The 19898-nt window shown below is 52.2% G+C and overlaps 1 protein-coding gene across 11 annotated transcripts in view; it reads left to right on the top strand.

Moving 5' to 3' along the window:
• The window catches only part of KCNAB2 (potassium voltage-gated channel subfamily A regulatory beta subunit 2), a 133269-nt gene extending 113812 nt beyond the window's left edge, over window positions 1–19457 (top strand). For 7 of the 11 annotated variants that reach the window (XM_031963757.1, XM_031963756.1, XM_031963751.1 and 4 more), the window contains 11 exons: window positions 1690–1734; window positions 5213–5257; window positions 5597–5640; window positions 6247–6333; window positions 7176–7220; window positions 11881–11966; window positions 15296–15416; window positions 15913–16007; window positions 16892–17012; window positions 18443–18531; window positions 18767–19457. In XM_031963757.1, the coding sequence (XP_031819617.1) occupies window positions 1690–1734; window positions 5213–5257; window positions 5597–5640; window positions 6247–6333; window positions 7176–7220; window positions 11881–11966; window positions 15296–15416; window positions 15913–16007; window positions 16892–17012; window positions 18443–18531; window positions 18767–18856 (868 nt within the window). In that variant the 3' untranslated portion in view covers window positions 18857–19457. The remainder of the gene's footprint in view (window positions 1–1689; window positions 1735–5212; window positions 5258–5596; window positions 5641–6246; window positions 6334–7175; window positions 7221–11880; window positions 11967–15295; window positions 15417–15912; window positions 16008–16891; window positions 17013–18442; window positions 18532–18766) is intronic. The other 4 variants (XM_031963758.1, XM_031963759.1, XM_031963749.1 and 1 more) reach the window with 1 other exon arrangement.
• The last annotated feature ends 441 nt before the right edge of the window (window positions 19458–19898 follow it).

The raw sequence follows: 19898 nt of genomic DNA, 5'->3' as shown, positions 1-19898 counted from the left end.
ATTCCAATAGACTGGCATGGAAAACGCCACCCGCATCCAGAGAGAGAACTACGGAGACTGAATGTGGAGCAAAGTGTAGTATTTTCTTTCACCTTTTATATTTCCTGCTTTTTTTTTCTTTCTCGTGTTTTTCCCTTTTGGTCTGATTTTTCTTCCACCAACGTGACAAATATGGAAATCTGTTTGAAAGAATCACACATATTTAACCTCTATCGGGTTGCTGTGTTGGAAGGGAGGAGATAAAGGAGAGAGAGAGAAAATGAGGGATGCAAAGTCTTGCAGCAATGAATGTTGAAAACTATCTTTGCATGTGTTTGGAAAAATAAAATGCTATTGAGGGAAAAGGTCCTCTTTTCTCATTTACTCTTTCTCTGTAAGCCCATCCCAGACCCAGAGGGAGAGACCAAACCAGAGTTCTTAATATGGGGTCTGTAAATTTGGCTTTTTCATATGTGGATGATGACATTTCTATAAAATTGGTTTCCTGGGAATCCTACCTACTTTATTTGATGCATTTGAAAATACAGTTCTGAGAAAGCTTCCTTAGGCTTTACTGGGTGTCTGGGATGCCCCCAAAGGCTCAGACTCCCTAGGTTAAAGGAAGAGGAGAAAGGTCCAGGATCTGAGCTGTTTTTCTGTGCATTTAGTCAGCAATTCACAAGTCTGCAAGATCCTGGCTGGAAGCTAGAGCTGGAAGGGAGCCTGAAGGGTGCAGACGAAAAAATTATGCTGGTGCTTTTCTAGATGCTGGGTATACAAAGGCAGAATTAAAATAGTCCTCTTGGAGCAGAGTGATGGAAGGTAGCTGAGGACCCCTGTGTGGAAGCCTCATTGATGAAGGTCCGGGAAAGGGCACCTGTCAAAATGCCTTGCTGGGGCCTAATCCGGCAGGTTGGAGTCCGGGACAAGGGGTGCTGAACGCAGACCCTGAGCAGTCTCTTGCTTCCCACCCCAGATCGTTTTGTTACCAGCAGGAACAAACTCCCAAAAATCCCCGGCAGCTCCCGTGGGGCCTCGTAGCACGGCAGCTGGCAGCAAGCCTGCCGGCTGACCTGGTTCTGTCCAAGTTTGGTTGGGGACCCAGAATGAGACGGAGCAGAATAAATCATCCAAAACCCAGCATCTGCCTCCTTGTTATTTAAAAAAAGGACGCTTCTCACCACCTCCCGAACACGCTCAGGACATGCGGTGCAAGCCCCCGGCAGCCCTCGGCCTGCTGCGTCAGCCCCGGCTTCTGGCAGAGGGGACAGTAGCCTCTGTAAATTAAGAGGGCCCAGGCCTTCGCCACAGACAGCGCCACTCTGTGGATAATTCACCTTTTTAAAAATGTAATTGTCTGGAAACAAGGGAGGCAGCCTGGCCGGTGCTGGTGAGTTTCTGGCACCGTGGACCAGCCGTGGCCTCCGCTGTGGCCTCCGCCCCCAAGTTGGGCCATGGCCAAGGTTTTTCTGAGTCTGGACCTAAGTCTGGCCCCCAGTACCTTCCCTCTGCTCCGCAGGATGCACCTGGGGGCTGCCTGGGACATTAACGCTCTAAGGCCACATCCCCCTCCCAGATAAGCAGAGGCTGGGCCCGGGCTCTCTCGCCGAGTCCCCATGCATCTGGCTGTCGTTACCAAGCTGGCTGCAGTTCTCTGTGATTTCCCTTAATGGCCTAATAAAATCCCCGTGTCTCCATCTTGTTTTGCAGAGCTGAAGTCGTATTGGGAAATATCATTAAGAAGAAGGGATGGAGGTAATGAGCGTGTGCTTCGTGGGGTCACTCTCCCCTGGCCCCAAAGCCCCAGGGGAGGAGGGCGGATTTCCAGAGCTTGGGAAACCCGGCCGGGGGTCCCTGGGACAGGCGGCCCCCAGGCTCGTCCCGAGGTACCCAGGCCCCAAAGTGCTCTGGGACAGGAGAAGCGGGAGCTGGGTTTCCTGGCTCCTTTTTCTAATTGCCAGGCTAAGTGCCCCAGGGATACCCTGGCAGCCATCGTGAGGGCAGATTATCTTGTAGAGACGTGGGGGAGGCAGTGGTTGTTTTTCCTAATGGAACCCTGATGGAGCAGGCAGGGGCTGGGAGCAAAGCAAATAACAGCCCATCCTTAGGTGATTTGTCACTGGAGAGGAGGGTGCGGCCCCGGCGGATTGTGAAAGGGTCTGAGATGAGGAGATAATGTATCATTCACAAGAAGAGCTGGCCCGGATACAGTGCTTTAAGCTTTATAAAGGGCTTTTACAGGCGTGAGCCCAGCTACTCCTCACCATAGGAAAGAAATGACTTTCTTAGGGGGCCTGTCATCACTTTACAGATGGGGAAACTGAGGCTTGCCCCGATGACGTAATTGCTGAGGCCTGAAAGAGGATGGGAAAGGAGAGCTCTGCTGATTCCCAATTCCATATTCTTTGGACCACAATCCTCTGCCTCTAATTTAGCGTTGGCATTTGTGGAAAGGAGCTGAGAACTCCTACAGGAGTTCTAACTAACTAACTAACTAACCTAACTAATCTAACTAACCTGACCGGTTCTCTGTGCTAAGTAGTCTGGAATCCTCACTAAGGACTTTTATTATACCCTACTGTTACAGAAGAGTAATTCCATGGAATTCAGCAAGCATTTATTGAGTGCCTACTGGTGTGCCAGTATTTATCGAGTACCTACTAATGTGCAAATCACTGGGCTAGACACCAAGAAAACCAAGACAAAGCAAAGCAGTCCCTTGGATCGGGAAGGTCACTCTTCTGGAGCGTGGCTCCAAAAGGCTACCTCCTGGGGGAAACTTTCCAAGATAAAAAAAAAAAAAAGAAAAGAAGAAAGACACTCCACAGTATTAGTTTACTTTGCTATGTATCTTCATTTCCTCCTTAAGGGCCTAAGGGGTATCCATCAGTTTGAAAGCTCCTGTTTGGCCATTCACACACAGAAGCTAGATTCAAAGATTTTCTCCTTTGTTTTTGCCTTTGGGCCGGTATTTGGCACCTAAAGCACTTCCCAGGCTAATTCTGGCCTTTGTATATAGATTTTCTAGTACACACACACACACACTGAGTCCTACCTGCACAACAACCCATCTCCTACCTCTGTCCCTCTGCACATTTCATCTCATTAACTCCCTCCTTACCTTCCTTGATTGAAAACTTTAGTTCCATTCGTTAATAATAATAAGTGGCTGGTTTTATAAAATTCTTTACAAATATCACTTCATTTCATCCTCCCAACACTGCCAGATAGATGCTGGTATAACCCCCATTTTACAGATTAGAAAACTGAGGCATAGAGATCACGCAGCTAGCAAGCATCTGAGGCTGCATTTGAACCCATGTCTTCCTGACTCCAGGTTCAATGTTCTCTGCACTGTGGCACCACCTAGCTCAACACGGTCCAAGGATCTCCTCTCCCCTGAAGCCCTTCCTGATTAGCTCCCCTCCCCAAGTTGTTATGTCCTTCCCCTCCACCCCTGGAAATTACTTTATTCCTACCTTGTATCTGAATGCCTTTGAGGGGAAGGCTTTGTTTTTGGCTTTGTGTTCCCATTACCAAGCACGGTGTCAAGTGCCTCGTAGCTACCTTAAAAAATGCTTGTTGAATTGAAAACTTAAATATTTTCATAAGATCATAGACTTACAACTAAAGTTGAATTGAATTCATTAGATCACAGATTTAGAGCTGCAATTGAATTCATAAGATTTAGAGTTGGAATTGAATTTATAAGATCATTGATTTAGAATTGGAATTGAATTAAATTCATAAGATCATTGATTTAGAATTGGAATCGAATTAAACTTGTAAGATCATTGATTTAGAGCTGGAACTGAATTCATAAGATCATCGATTTAGAGTTGGAATTGAATTAAACTCATAAGATCATTGATTTAGAGCTGGAATTGAATTCATAAGATCGTTGATTTAGATTTGGAATTGCGTTGAGTTAACCTCATAGGACCATTGATTGAGAGTTGGAATTGCATTTCATTGAGTCCTCAGCTTCCCACAGCTGATCTCTCACCGGTCTCCATCTCAGCTGATTCAGACCCCATCCACGCCAGGCCAGGGTCCCCCTCTCCTTTGCCCACCACTGCACATCTCTCTTTGGACAGGCAGACCCGGAGTTTCTCCAGACCCACTGCCCTCCTTTCATGTTGTGACCCGGCTGGGTGTTTGCTAGTATCTCAGGTCCTCCAAACCACTAGATGTGATTTCATCTGAAGTGGCAAATGAGCACGGCGGTTAATGTGCCTTTATTTTCAGAAATGTCACAAGCAATTAGGATGCTGTGCCTCGTCTCCTTCCCTTCCCTCTCAAGTGCCATTTAAAATCTCAGCCGTTGTTCCTCAAGACGCCGCCACGGCTCTAATTATTTACACCCCTCCTCAGGTCCCATCAAGGTTGTTTCTTTGCTATAATTGATCCTAAAATAAATTCCTCTCTACTCCATAATTAAAGGAAATTGCACTTATTAGCGGATCTCATAATTATGGTAATACATATGGAATGGTGAATACATATGGAAGGAAATGTTAGGTCATCCTCTGCTTCTGGAAGCAGCATGGTGACGGGCTGGCCATGGCAGCGGGAAGGACCTCGGGTGTTGACTTGGGGAAGCCAGGGCTTCGTGTGGGGACGTGACCCCAAGGAGAAGGCGACCGCTGTCGTCTGGGAGATTTTGACTTCCTTTTTTGTGCCGATGTAACCCTTCCATTGACCTTGATCAAGACCCCTCCCTTGGCTTTGTCAGAATTTCGGTGGCTGGAAAACTGAGGCCTTTGAACCAGCCCAGAAAGGAGCCTCCCAGCCTTAACTGGGCTGGGCTTGGACATTCCCTTGACTCTTTGCCAATGCCCCGGGATGCCCTGTGGCATGGAGGTTAACTCCAAAGGTTCAATCAGTGAACCAGGTCTCCCATGGGTCCTTCCAAGCCAGAAAGGTGCCAGCTCTGGCCCCGTTTGTGTGTGGCCATTAAATTCCAAGTCCCCCTCTTGGCCCCGGGTCTGTGTAGCTCCTGATCGTCCCCTGATGGGTGGGAAGGCTTTTGTTTTTAGCCTACCTTCACATTTGTTTTTAAAAGCACCTCGGGTACAGCTGGTTGTAAGTCTGGCCATTTTTAGATGGGCCGCCCCATGTCCGACCAAAGCACCAGTCAGCCCCTTCTAGACTGATGGGGGTAGGGCTCTGTGACATGGGTGGTCACATCCGTCCGAGGCAGGAGCATAACCTCTCTTCTTCTGTTTTACAGACGATCTAGCCTGGTCATCACAACCAAAATCTTCTGGGGAGGAAAGTAGGTGGATTTATCTCTTTAATGATCTACCTGTTTGTTTGTTTGGACCGGTTCTGATCCCACTGTCAGGGTCCAGTCCTCTATAGTGATTACTCAGGCCCTCTGCCCACAGTCAAAGTCTGTCCCTCGAGGGGGGCCCCAGTCAGACCTCCAGGAAGGAGAGCCTGCCGGTTCAGGGCATCAGGCAGTTTCAGGGGCAAATGGAGGGTGGGCTCCTTAGAGACCCCAGCAGAGGAGCCCCTGGTGGGCCCTGCCTGCGCCCTCGAGCAGGGCACAATCTGGGCAGGGGTCAGAAGAAGTCGGATTTGTCGTTCATACCTGGTGTGCCCTGTTTTTCAGAGCAGAGACCGAGAGAGGCCTGTCCAGAAAGCACATAATAGAAGGTGAGTCCCAGGGCCACCCCCCAGGGCATCAAAGAGTCCAAGAGCAGGAGTGGTAGCTCATGTTTGCCAAAGGGCTGGCTAGTCACCAAGCGCTCTTACCAGTGTTACCTTCCTCCTCTTCCCTAACTACCCCGTGTGGTCAGTGGCACAGGGATTCTCGTTCCCGTTTTTCAGACAAGGAGACTGAGGCTTAGGAAGAAAACATGTCTGACTGACGGATATCCAGCCAGTTAGTGGCTGAGCCAGGACTGACTGGTCTTCTGGCTCCCAAACCCAACACATATATACATATACATACACACTGTACTATATACATATATATACGCTAGATATATTGCCTGCACACAGATGCGCCACACATTCTCGCACACACACGGGCACACACAGGTATTTCTAGTCACTCCCACAGGTGTAACCATTCCCCTGCCGTGCTAAGGCCGGCTCTGCTTGTGGGTCCTCGGGTCTCCCAAGGTGGACCACAGCTTTCCCGCCAAGTCCGAGGGCAGAGTTCGCCTCTTTGGCCCTTCCTGTCCGCCAGGCTGAGCACGGCCCCTCCGGTGTGCCGGGCCTCCGTGGCCACTTATTCACGGCTTGTGTCTTCTCTAGGTCTGAAGGCCTCTTTGGAGCGGCTGCAGTTAGAGTATGTGGACGTGGTATTTGCCAATAGACCCGACCCTAATACTCCCATGGAAGGTAGGTCCTCTGGACGAGCCGCCAGCCGCCATCTCCCCCCACTCCCAAGGCCGGGTTGGACTGGCTGAGAGACGGCTGGTGCAGCCGATCCCACAGCCCCGTGGCCAGAAGGGCCCAAGACCCCCGGGGGAAGGCTCGGAGTGGGGAGTCAACCAGCAAGCCACGGAGAGGCTTTTTAGCCTTCCAGTCCGTGGTCTGGCCAGGGAAGCAGCAGGGGCCCAGGCGGGGGAGCGGGCGAGACCCTTCCCACTGGAAGAGAGACCCGGGAGTCTCTGCGCTGCCCCTGTGGAACCCCTGTGCCCAGGCGGCCTCGGCCTCACCAGAAGGAGCAGCGGCTCCCGTCCTGCCTCCCATGCTCACCTTCTGTGTTTCTCGATTGCATGGAATGTCGACCCCCTCCAAGTTAACGTGGTTAGCGAAGCCGGGCCCCCACTAACCCTATCTGTCCTGTTTGTGTTGTGTTGGGCGTCTAAATGTCCTTGGCTTGGGGGGCGTTGAGTCGGGCCTCCTCTCTCCTGTCAGGGGAGCAGCGTCATGGCCCAAAGGGCCTCGTGGGTTGGTTTATTTCCGGTCTCTGGTTCTCTGAGCCCACCCATCGCCCCCCCCCTCCTCTTCCCTTGCCTCACTGCTTCAGGACATAGAAAACCAGGCCTTTGAGATGCGATCCCCAGCCATCCCCCATCCATTTATTTATCTCTCTCTATTTTCCTTAAAACAAGTGGTCTTTGAAAGGTGATTTATCTTCCCTCCCCTCGCCTGCTGCCCCCCTTTGTCATAGCGTGCCTTACAATATTCCAGCAGTTATAAACTCTGGTCTCTTTAAATCTTTCTTTTATCACCAGGGGACCCATTTAGTTCTTCCAAGTCAAGAACATTCATCATAGAAGGTACATAGTACCCGCAGTCCGACTATTGACTTCTGTGTCCAAGTGGCATTTTATGAGACAGATTCTGTATTTTTATTTACACTGCTCCCTTACCCCCCTGATGACAAACTTCTCCATAAAATGCATAAAGAAAAAAAAACTTTCCTCTGAAAACATCTTGCAAGTAAAAGGAAAACATCCAGCTAGCCTCTTAGTTCCTAGTACCCCCCCTCCCCTCCCCCCCTCCATGTGGTCACTTCATTGCTTCTCCCCCCTCCCCCTCTCCCTTTCTGCATGCGTGCCCCACCTGCCCCCACCCTGCGTGCTTGAGAGCTCTTCAGGTGAAGTTCTGCCCGGGGACCTCCTCCCTGTGGGGGCGGGGGGCAGCAGTGGAGCCCCCTCACGTCTCTGTTGCGCTCAGGGAGTACTGGCTGGACTAGCGAGTTAAGGGTGGGGGGGGGGGGCTTTGAGGAGGCATGAACAGGTCAGCGGCCCCCAGGGCGCCTAGCTCGGGGTCCCCGACCCCGTTTTCCCCAGACCCTGACATTTGCAAGACCAGTGTCTCTATCAGAGGCCAGCGCGGAAGCTGGTAAGTCTGCATTCGTGCCCACGGCCCGCTGGCCGGTGCCAGCTCCCCTATGGCCGACCCCCCGTGGGCTTGCTGGTTGTTTGGTTGCCCCCCGCCCCGAGCAAATGATCTCCGGCTGCTGGGCTGCCTGCTGACTGCTCCTCCCCCTGGCCGTGTTCGACGGGCTCCCTCCGCGGGCGGCCGGCCTCCCCCTCCCAGACCGGGAGGGCTAGAGTTGGGCAAAGCCCAGGAGAAGCCAGTGGCCATTAGGGGCCGCGGGCGCGCCCGGCTCATCCCTGAGCCCTCCCCGAGCTAAAAGGCGGCCCTACCCCGGGAGCGGGGCTCCGTGGCCCGAACGTCAGGGATGGCCCCTGGAAGGGCTCGGTCGTGGCCCGCCCCCGTGAGAGCGGGGCTTGGATGCGAAGCGCTGGACCCTTGTGTCCCCCCCTCCTTGTTTCTGGGGCTGCTGGCGTCGGAGCCCAGCCCTGCTCTGGGGGGGGGGGGGCAGGGGCAGGGCGCCTCCAAAAAGCATAGCCTGGGGACTCACGGGGAGGGCTGGCAGGCAGGCGGAGAAGCCCGAGGGACTTTTGCCCAGCTCTAGCCGGGGATGTGCGTGCGGGCTCTGTCTCTGTCTCTGTCTGTCTCTCTATCTTTGTCACACTATGTACCTGTCTCTCTGTGTGTCTTTGTCTCTGCTCTCTTCCCTTCCTTTTTCTCTCCTCCTTCTCTCTGTCTCTCTCTGTGTGTCTGTCTCTCTGTGTGTCTCTGCTCTCCTTCCTTTTTCTCTCCTCTCTTTCTGTCTCTGCCTCTGTGTATGTTTCTGTCTCTCTGTGTGTCTCTGTCTCTGCTTTCTTCCCTCCCTCCCTTCCTTTTTCTCTCTTCCTTCTCTCTGTCTCTATCTCTGTCTGTCTCTATCTCTTGCTCTCTGGCTCTCTCTGCTCTCCTTCCTTTTTCTCTCCTCTCTTTCTCTCTCTGCCTCTCTCTGTGTTTCTATCTCTGCCTCTGTCTGAGTATGTTTCTGTCTCTCTGTGTCTCTGTCTCTGCTTTCTTCCCTCCCTCCCTTCCTTTTTCTCTCCTCCCTCCCTCCCTCTCTCTCTCTCTCTCTCAATCTTTCTCTCTCTCTGTGCTTGTGATAGAGTAACACTGTCTTCTTGTTCAGAAGTTAGCAATCTTGCACCAGAATTACCAAACTCTCAGCTTTATTCCTACAGGAATCACGCCTTCCCCCAAGCCTGCACCCTGATATAACTCCTCACCCTGTCATTGCATGGAAGGGACATTTCAGTGCATTGTGCCAGAGACCCCTTTGTGGGCCAGACTTGTTGTTGTCATTTTTAATTTGGGAAGGGCAAGAACTACGGGAGCCCGTGTACAAGAGGTTGTGAAGGAGGCGAGTGAATGTGAGCGTGGCTGAGTGCCTGTGTCTGGGCGCCGGGAGTACGGATGGGCATGCGTCCAGTTTTTGGTTTTCCCGTCCCCTCTGGCTATCTTCTCGAAGGCATGTGTAGTTAGCGCCTTGGCTGAAAAGAAACACAGGACATGGTTCTGCATGGTGACGGTATGGCTGACTGCCTGAGCAGGTGTTCCTGAGAGTGTTTCTAAAAATTTAACACAGCAAGGTTTAGCTTGAAGAAGATCCAAGGCCATGGGTTTGGACAGTGAGCCAGAGGTACCCCCACCCCAGCCTTTCATCTTCAAAACAAAGTGACCCTTGGAGAATTCACGGACTGCCACAAATGGGAAAGTTGAGGTCTCTCATCGGTACACAATAATAGCGAAATAATAAATAATAATGACTGACATTTAGCATTTTAAGGGTATTCGATCTGGTCTTCCTAAACAATCCTATGACTTAAGTGCTCCAGCTATCATTATTATCATTATTTTTTTTACTGCCCATTTTGCAGATGGGGAAACAGAAGGCTAGAGAAGGGAAGTCAGTCACTGCTAGGTCTTTATTAAGCATTTACTGTCTAGCAGTGATTGCTGAGGTCACCCAGCTGGTGTCAGAGACAGGATCTTAAACTCACTTTCCCTCTGACTAATTTTAGGACATTTAAATTTGATGCTACATGTCAGTAAAAGTCCATAATAGAAAGATTAGAACAAGCTCTGCAGCAGGGGCAGGGGTTTACGTGTAATCTCCCCAGAGCCCGGTGCAAGAGTTCCATTCATCCCAAGACTTCTGCATTCTTAGCGAAGGGGGAACATAAGCCCAAAGGCACCAGTAATGGGACTTGGGTCTTCCCGGCCTATCCCATCTTGTAGATGGATATCAACCAGATTAGGAATTAGCCAATGGTCCAAGAGGAACAGTAGCAGCAACTACCAAGGTCTCTGTGGCAAAGCCTTCCTTGGGACAGGGCATCCGTGTCAGCCTGAAGACACCTTGCAGAGAAAGATTGTCCAGGTCGAGTCTGGGTGCAGAGAATAGAGCAGGAAGGGGTCTTGGGGAGGAGTTAGGCAGACACCATCATTCCAAAGATGCAAAAACCAATAGTTCAGTTCTAAAAGAAATCCAAGCCATGGTGATGTCGGGGAATATCTGCCCAATGCAGAGCTTAATTCAGGTTTGGGAGTGAACCTAACATCTCCTTTTCAGCGACCTCACCTTCCCCATCCCCATGACAGCATAAAAGGAGTTAATCCATGGAAGTGGTTAGGATTCTGAGGTGGTAAAATGCTAATAACTTGTTTTTAGAAACACTTGTTCTCAAACTTTCATTTCCACTTTACATTGCAATCTGCCTTGCAAGCACTGTATCCTTAGGGCCATCTTCCCTGCCCAGCATCCTAGAAGTCTCCTGGAGACTTTGGGATAATCCGGTGGGATGCCCCAACACATGGAATGCCATACCAAGATTAGGCGGAATTATAACAATGGGAGGCCGAGTTGTCCTGTTCTAAATGTCACAGCGCGTCCCACAGGCCCACCAATCGGCAGTTGTTCGCTCCTCTAAAACCGAGACGATAGGACAATCTCATCCTGTCAATTTTGTTTTTGTTTTCTTTTTGTTTTTCTGCTCCCCTCTCCCACCTTTGGTTTGTTCCTTTGAAGGGCAATTAGAGACTGACAAGTATTTCTCCTTTGTGTCACCAGAATCCCCAGTGGCTGACTCAAGCCTAGAAAGGGAATGTAGATACCACATAGATTATCTCCCTGACTGTCTAGATCTGAGCCGTCCTCCTCCCTGAAGACTTGAGTTCAGAAGTTCTCACTTCTCCCCAGAGATTCTGCCATTCTGTGATGGAAGTTTCCTTAAAAGAAGGAAGGGAAGAAAGAAATAGGAAGAGAAAGATGTACAATCTTGCAGCTCCTGCCTTCAAAATGCCATTTTTATCAGAATCAATGGAATAGCCCCTGGTCAACCAAGACCACTCCTGCAGGATTCCTTTCCCGGGCCTCTGTTTGGGAGGCTGACCTAATCCCCAAAATGACTTGAACATAATTGGGAAAATGCAATTGTCTCTCCCCAAGACCTCCCCACACACACGTATCATAATTCCTAATCCTTCGGCCCTACCTTTGACCATGTGAATACCGTAATTTGGCTCATTCCATTTTGGTTTTCAGAATTTAGTTAGTAGGACCTGAATGAAAGGGAGGAAAATGGGTAAAATCAAGCACTTTTCCCTGTATTTCACCATTTTAATTGTAACCTCATTAGGCTGATCTAATCCAACCTGATTGATTGATTATATACCTCTATTCTTCCCCAGAATAGAAAGCAATCTACTTGGAATCTTAAATCGCATTTTCCTGATCTCATCAGCCCCTCATTTCAGCGTAATCTACCACATTCAAAGGTCACATTCAAGATCCCCCCCTTTTTTTTGGAGAGAGATTTGTAATTAAATATTTGGGGTAATTGTTTCAAGATCAACCTTTTGGGTTTATTGTTTCATTGTGTTTGTTTGTTTCTAATTCCTTTCCCCTGAAAATCCCTCTTGTAACCAAGTTTGAAGCCTAGAAATACACTGCTTGCAAGATGTCTTTGCAGTAAACTCTCTCCCTTTTCCCCTTGGTGTCCTGCCCTTTAATTTGCCAGATGCTCCACAGACAACAGACCATCATAACGTCTTCCTACTCGCTTTCCCTTTCCTTTATGACAGAGACTGTCCGAGCCATGACGCACGTCATCAACCAAGGAATGGCCATGTACTGGGGCACGTCCCGCTGGAGCTCCATGGAGATAATGGTAGTGTGGGGCCCTCAACCTTGAATGACCTTTGAGAAGGCAATGGGCCAGCCTGCCATCAAGGCTGACCAAAGGGACCAAAAGCCATCTGTGAAACTGTGGGTCAGGGAGAGGGGTGGGCTTGTGGTTTCATTGACAGAGGGAACTACCAAGTGAGGGAATTCCCTGCACCACCTAATGTATATTTACATTTATATATATACAGACATTTATACAATGTGTATATACATGTATACATCATGCATCGGATACATATATCATACACATAAATATACATGTTTATACAATGTATGTATCATACATAAGACACAAATATCATACATAAATATACATACATTATACAATGTATATACACATGTATACATCATGCATCGGATACACATACACATAAATATACATATATTTATACAATGTATATATCATACATATGACACAAATATCATATACATAAATATACATTCATATATGACAATATTCCTTAGGAGATGGTACTAGAGATGATTTCACTAGCATAAGGAACTTCCAATAAGGAAATACCCTCTGCCAATGTAGACAGACTCCAGCTCTGTTAGGTATGAGGAGTTATAACTTGTCAAATGACTTGTCCAGGGTCATGCAGCCAACCTGTATCAAACTCAGGTCTTCTGGATTTCAAGACTGGCTACCTAAGTAATAATATCCTACATGAACATAAAAATAAAAATATCACTTTTTAAGTTACACTATTATTAGTCCTCTAGTGAGTCTGGGATCTCCACTAATACAGATCACAAGCCATTGGGCACAGCTCTAACCTGTGTCCTTTCACAGGACCCTGAGGGCTGGGGAGGAGAGCCTTCCCGACAGTCCCCTTATGGATCATAGAATCAGAGCCAGAAGGCTCCTTAGAAGTCCTGAAGTCCAAAGCCCTCAGAGGCACAGAGATGGGTCAGATATCTAGTAAATGTCAGAAGCAAGACTTGGCTTTTCCTGGCTCCGAATCCAGTTTCGCATCCACTGTGCCCTAACAGCCCTGTGGAACAGGGTACTCTTCTCCCCATGTTACTAATGAGGAAACGGGCGCAGAAGTGTCAGATGGCTTAATCATGGAGATGCAGCTGGGAAGTGGCAGAGAGGTCTTAAACCCAGGTCTTCCTTCCCAGGGTTTTTCCCACTAATCCTCAGATTTTAAAAATTAGTATGATAATTATAATAATAAAACTTCACATGGGTGTAGTACTTTAGAGAGCACCAAGTGCTGCCTCCGAATCTTCTCAATCTCTCTTAGAGCCTGGTAAGAGAGGTTTTTAGCTTCCAGGACTTAGAAGGCAGATTTAGGCTCAACCAAGGAAGCTCTCCCAGAGTGGAAGGGACTTTCTCAGGAAACAGGAGTGCCCCTTCTCTGAAGGTCTCCCGGCAGACAGATGACTCCTCAGAGACAACATAGCAAGTATTCTTTTGGTGGCTGCTTAAGTCCCTTCCAGCTCTCCAATTCTCTAATGGTGCGTTATGCCCCTTGTGAATTTGCCAGATATTATTATCCCCCCTTTACAAGGGAGAAAACTGAGAAAAGCTTCAGAAATAACAACCAGCTGACCCCAAGGCCATATAGCTAGGGCCCACCCAGCTGTCCTGTCCCTTCCTCCTGCCCTGTGTTTTGGGGCAAGCAATTATGATGTTGATGGTGATTTAAAGAGGCAAGAGTTCTCAGGAGCCCAGTTCCGGTGGATGCTTCTTAATTATTCTAAGGTCTGGTGGGATGAAACAGCAGGGCGCATTAGATTCTCCTTGACTTAATATGGTGGCAGGGGAGAAGGCCGGAAGAGGGGAATCATCTGTCTCTCTCTGTAGCCAAAAAGCCTCCTGTTTGTTAGCTCCATCCTGTGGCTTTGCTGTGCCCTTCTCCTAAATACTCTCAACATTCAGTGAAGGGAGCCTCCTCTAGCCTCTCTACCATTCCATGCATAATCTGGTCTCCATTCCCTAAAAAGTGAAATGGGATTTCTATCTGAGATTAAGCCCAACCTGTCCAAAAGCCCCCAACCAATATTAGAGAGGTTTTTGAGCTCTATATGGTACTGACCATGATATACATGATATATATATATATCATAGTGCTGACTGGTTCCCGGAGGTAACCTTAAGAGGTCTGTGGCATTGACCCCCAGAACACTGAGCATTGCAGTGGTCAAGGTCCCCCCAGCACATTATGCTAATGAGGGCCTCCCCATGGAGGTTCACAGCCCCCAAGGCTGGCCCGTTAGCCGCTGTCAAAGCCGAGAGGTCTCTGTGTCCTGCCCATTTACCTCCCCATGCTGGCTTCTCTTTACTCATGCAGGGTGAGCCAGCATGGTAGAGCAGGGACAGCTAGGGGAGCACTGGGGAGAGCACCAGGCCTGGAGTCAGAGATTTGGGTTCAGATCTGGGGTCAGACATTTCCTTGCCGGGTAACCCTGAGTACATCACTTAATGCTGTTTGTCTCAGTTTCCTCAGCATGGATTGGGGAAGGAAACGGCAGACCATTCCAGTATCTCTGCCAAGAGAATCCCAAATAGGTTCACAAAGAGTCCAATATGATAGAAAAATGAATAAACAACAAAATATAGAATAGTAGAGATAGAGCCAAAAAGAGCCTGGCCCAGGTGCAGTCCTGCTTCTGACCTTTACTGTGGGGTTTTTACTTTTAATCAACCCCAGGTAGTCCTCCCTGGACCTTGCATCATTGCTCCTGTAGCTGCCCTGAGAGACCAAGTCAAGCCAGCCCATCCTCCATGTGGGCAGCATTCAGATAGCTGAGGAAAGTGGCAGTGTCCTCTTAAGTCTCATTCCCTGGATAAATGTCCCAGGTCCTGAGCATAGATTCCAGTGGTATCCTCTCCCCTTTGGGGTCATCCCCATTTGTCCATGTCCTTCCTCAGATATGGCACCCACGACACAGCAGAGTGCTCCACTTGGGGGTCCACTCAGAGAAGTATCCCTTTCTTTATTCTGAAATAAATACGCCCGGGGTTTCTTATCTCACTGCCTTACCTTCCTTCCCTGGACTCCCAGCCAAGCAGCCCTCGATGTAGAGAGCAGATCCCCTGGGGTTCAGTCATTGGAGGCTGTGGTCCCACAGAAACAATCGGTGGATTTAGTCGTTGCATCTGGGTTCCTCCTCATTCCCTCTGTGACCTGTGGCAAAATCAAGTGTCCTTATCTGGAAAATGGGGCTCAACTGAGTGAGCTCTGACATACTTGTCACTTTACACTTCATGAGTCGACTCTGGACATGTGATCTATCCATTGTATCTGACCTGTATCCCCGCTGTTTTGTAAAAGGGGTGTGTGTGTGTGGTCTCCTTGGCAGGAAGCCTATTCAGTGGCTCGGCAGTTTAACCTGATCCCACCAATTTGTGAACAAGCTGAATATCACATGTTCCAGAGGGAGAAGGTGGAGGTGCAGCTTCCGGAGTTGTTCCACAAGATAGGTAGGTCCTGCCCCTCCCAGATCTTTGGAGTCCAGCCTTGGCCCTCTGCACATCCCCGTGTCCTGGGTAACCTTAGAGGTGTCCTGGGTAACCTTAGAGGGAATGACATTAGCTGGAGAGCCCAGCTGGGAAATCTAGGGAACCTCAGAGGTCACTCAAGGCCAGATGGATGGATGGGGGGGGGGGGGGAGAGAGAGACAGAGGCAGAGAAAGAGATAAACAGATAGATAAGGTAGAAAGAGAAATGATAGACAAAAGATGGATGGATAGAAAGATAAAAAGAGAAAGCTAGAAAGAAAGGAAGGAAGGAAGGAAAGAAAGAGAAAGATAAGGTAGAAATACAGATGGTAGAAAAAAAGATAGATGGATAGAAAGATAAAGAAAGAAAGAAAAAGAGATAAAGGTAGAAAGACAGAAAAAAGATGGATGGATAGATAGAAAGAAAGAAAAAGACAGCTAGATTGTTAGATAAACTGTGTTTTTCCCTTTATCCCAGGCGTGGGTGCGATGACCTGGTCTCCTCTGGCATGTGGAATTGTTTCTGGAAAGTACGACAGCGGGATCCCACCCTACTCCAGAGCCTCGCTGAAGGTAAAGTCCCTGCTGACGCGCCGGGAGCCGCGGGCTCTGGTCAGGACCCTCGCTTCCCTCCCCTGGCCGGCTCGGCGGCTGGCACAAGTCCTGCGGGCCTTCCCAGGGGCCCGCCCGTGGCCCCTCTCGGGCGGGAGAGAAGCCCGGAGCACGTCCCCATTTTGCATCACTGAGCCCCCTCCCCCTACTCGGGCGGCCCCACGCGAGGCTGCCCCGGGGGCTGAGAGGCAGGGGGAGCTGATGGGGCGGACGCGGGGGAATTCGGCAGTCAGAGGAGGAGCCGGCGGAGCGGGCAGAGCGGGCAGAGCTCGGCCTTCCGAACCCCCCCCCAGGCCCCCTCCCTCCCCCCAGGGTCCTCTGGGCCCCGCCCCCTCCTCCCCCAGGCCTCGCCTTCCCTCCCGCGCTCCTGGGGCTTCCTTCTCCCTCCCAGGGAGCCCCTGACCCAGTGAGCAGCAGGAATTATAGATTCCGGGGGAAGAAGCTCAGAAACCCCGGATGAGCTGATTCCCTCGGAGAGTCGCCCTTTAATTTGTGCCCTTGTCTAATGGGAGCCCCTGGAGGGGCGGCCTGCCAGGGCCTGGGGCGGGCTGGGGGGGGGGGCCGGAAGAGCCTCCAGGGGTCATTTCCCTCCCCCCCCGCCACACCTCCGTCCTTCGCCTCAGGGAGGGGGGTACGAGAGGCTGCTCCCATCTGCCCCCGCGCTGGCGGCTGTAGGGGTGATGGGCTCCGGTCTCTGATCCCGGTCCGTGCCTCGGGGGTCTTCCAGGCCTAAGGGGAGCGGGCGGGGCGTCCCGGTCTCAGCCGCGGGGAGGCTGGAAGGGGCCAGGAGGGGGCGCGCTGGGGGCCGCGGCCTCACCGCCGTGCCCCCCCTGCCTCGGTCCTAGGGGTACCAGTGGCTGAAGGACAAGATCCTGAGCGAGGAGGGCCGGCGGCAGCAGGCCAAGCTGAAGGAGCTCCAGGCCATCGCCGAGCGTCTGGGCTGCACCCTCCCCCAGCTGGCCATCGGTGAGGGCAGACGGGCCGCGGCGGGGGGGCCAGAGCCGCGACTGGGGAGGGGTCCGCAGGCCCGGCGGGGTGGGGGCCGCAGCCACGGCGGGAGGAGGGGCGCAGGCCGGCGGGGAGGGAGGGGGTCCGCAGGGCCGCGGGGAGGGAGGGGCCGCAGGCCGCGGCAGGGGTCCGCAGGCCGCAGCAGGTTCGGCCTCAGATACTGACTGGCCACGCCCCGCTCAGGGGCTGCGGCCGAGGGTCTCTAAGGACCCTCTGCTTCTGATCCCCGGCCCCAGGAAAGGCAGAGGAGAAGGGGAGGCCGTTCCCACAAGGGTCCCCACGGAGGCGCCACCACATCTCCAGCCTCTGCCCGCCCGGGCCCGGACCCTGCCACGGCCTCCTCCCGGGCCTGCCCTCCGGGGCCATTCCCTACAAAATGCGCTGGGATCTGGGGAAATGCCAAACCGGCCCTGCCCCCGAGGAGGGGTCCCCAAGCGGCGGCACCGCAGCCCGGGGCTTCCGGGCAGAGCCTCCCGCTCTCCAGTCCGGCCTCGGGCCCGGGCAGCCCATCCTCCCACCTCCGGGCCTTTGTAGAAAGTCCTCCCCGGACCTCGGGGTCCGGCTCCCTTCAGGACTTGGGCCCAGCGAGTGCCTCCTCTTCGAGGCCTTTCCCGTTGTCCCCTTTGGCAGTGGCCCCCCACCCCAGGCCGAAGCCGCTGGGTCTGTCCCGCATCTGCTCAGGAGGGAGGGAAGCGGAGTGAGCTTTTACTAAGCAGCAGCCCCGGAAGGGAAGCCCTGCAGGGATCCCCATTCTACAGATGAAGAAACTGAGGCAGAGGCTATCCCAGCTAGTAAGGGGCGGAGGCTAACTCTAGGCATAGTGTTCTCTGTACTGCACCACCCAGGGCCGGTGCAAAGGAAAGAAAAGAGAGAGAGAAAGGAAGGAGGGGAGGAAGAAAGAAGGAGAAGGAGGGAGGGAAGGAAAGAAGGGAAGAAGGAAGGAAGGAGGGAGGGAAGGAAAGAGAGGAAGGAAAGAAGGGGGAGAGAGAGGGGGAAAGAAGAAGGGAAGGAAGGGAGGGAGGAAGGAAGAAACAAAGCAACAAATTTTGCACTTATCCATTCTATGTTAAAGGTTGGGGGAAAATATAAAAATACAGTCTCTGCCCTCTAGGAGTTGACATTTCTGATAGCAGGAAGTAATGACATGGGCAGAGCAGGGTCCTCTGGTACCAATGAATGGGCCCTGGCGGAGCGGCTTTGACCCCTGGGTTGGGGGCACAGAAGGGGGCCCAAAAGCTGCTGGCCGCAGTGAGGCGGGCCGGCCCAAGGGGCAGCTGTGGAGTGCGGCCTTTCCAGCAAAGTGTAAGCTCTCTGGGGGGCAGGGCCCGTTTGTGGCTCTTTGGGGGGGCCCTAACAGACCCTAATAACTGCTTATGGGGTGTCCCCAGCCTGGTGTCTGAGGAACGAGGGCGTCAGCTCGGTGCTGCTCGGGGCCTCCAACGCAGACCAGCTAATGGAGAATATCGGTGCCATCCAGGTAAGCCCCCCTGCTTGGCTGGTGGGGGGAGGTCAGCGGGCCATCCTTCCTCACCTTCTTCTTGACATCCTCTTGGGCTCCCCCTTCCCCCCCAGGGCTGGTTTCCCAGGGGCTCAGGCTGGGCCACCCCCTGCCTCCCACCCTTCCTCAGTGCTTCTATCGCTACCCATCAGGCACACGTAAATCCCAGCAATACCCCTGACCCATGATGGGCTGTCTGTCTGTCTGTCTGCAGGTCCTTCCCAAATTGTCATCCTCCATCATCCATGAGATCGATAGTATTTTGGGCAATAAACCCTACAGCAAAAAGGACTACCGCTCCTAATCCCCCCTCCCGTCCCCCGGACCTGCCTGGACAGTCCCCATCCCCCTCCCGCCTCCTGTCCGCTCGCTTAAGCTGTTCCCGAAGCAAGGTGAAGCCTGTGCTTGTACATCCAAAAACACGCGTCAAGACGTCCTTGGGAAGATCCTTCAGACATTACTGTGAGACCACATTCGCTGCTTTCCTACAATAAAATTTATTTCGTGCTGGAGAAACGGCCCGCCCGGGGAAGGCTCCTCCTCCATGGGCTCCACGCTGCGCACCCGGGTCTGCTCAGCTCCGCCGCCGCATGAAGGAGGCCCCAGCCTAGAACTGGTTGTGGCGTCGGTCAGAGGCCGGCACGTCCACCCTGGAAGAGCCCCCTCCGTGTGTCCCCAGCTCATCACTCACACATATGCAGTGGATTTGTGGAGGGACCTTCTCCTGAGAGCCTGGAAGGCCCAGGGCTTCCGGAATGCCCCCCCCCCTTTATTCTCAGTTCTTTGGTTTCTCAGCAGAAGGCCAACCCAGGTTTGGAGGGTTTGCCTCCTGCCCCCAGCCCACCATCACCCCCTCCCCCCCCCAAAGCCTCCCTCTTCTCCCGGCCTCCTGCTAAGTAAGGTTAGAGCGGATCCAGAGTCTTCTAAGAAAAGGAGAATTGTGTCCAAGGGGCCTCTTAAGCACGAGCCTGTGTGGGAGAGAGACCCCAGTCCGGGAGGCCACATGCGATGCGGCCATCACCGGAACCGACATGTTCCTCCACTGGATGTTGCCCGTGAGAGCACAACCGAGGCTCGGACTCTCAGCAAGGACCGGAGCGGCCGCCCGGTGAGGAGAAGTGACGCGCCCCTTGCTGACCCCAGGCAGGGCTTGCCAGCCCCTCTCTCACCTGACCCCCGGCATAGCCACGGCCCAGGTAGCTCTTCCTCGCCCCCAAGCTCCAGCCGCCTTCCTGGAGGAGACCCTGGCTCCCCCCGGGGCCTAGCTCGAAGCTGGGCGACAGGCAGCAGTCCTGCCCACTCTGAGGAGTCCAGGTTTGGGGTCTGGGTCGTACCTTTTGGGACTT

This window comes from Sarcophilus harrisii, chromosome 3 (assembly GCF_902635505.1).
Source record: "Sarcophilus harrisii chromosome 3, mSarHar1.11, whole genome shotgun sequence".
Lineage (NCBI taxonomy): Eukaryota > Metazoa > Chordata > Mammalia > Dasyuromorphia > Dasyuridae > Sarcophilus > Sarcophilus harrisii.
The sequence above is the reverse complement of the archived record's forward strand: the minus strand, read 5'-3'. Positions and strand labels throughout refer to the sequence as shown.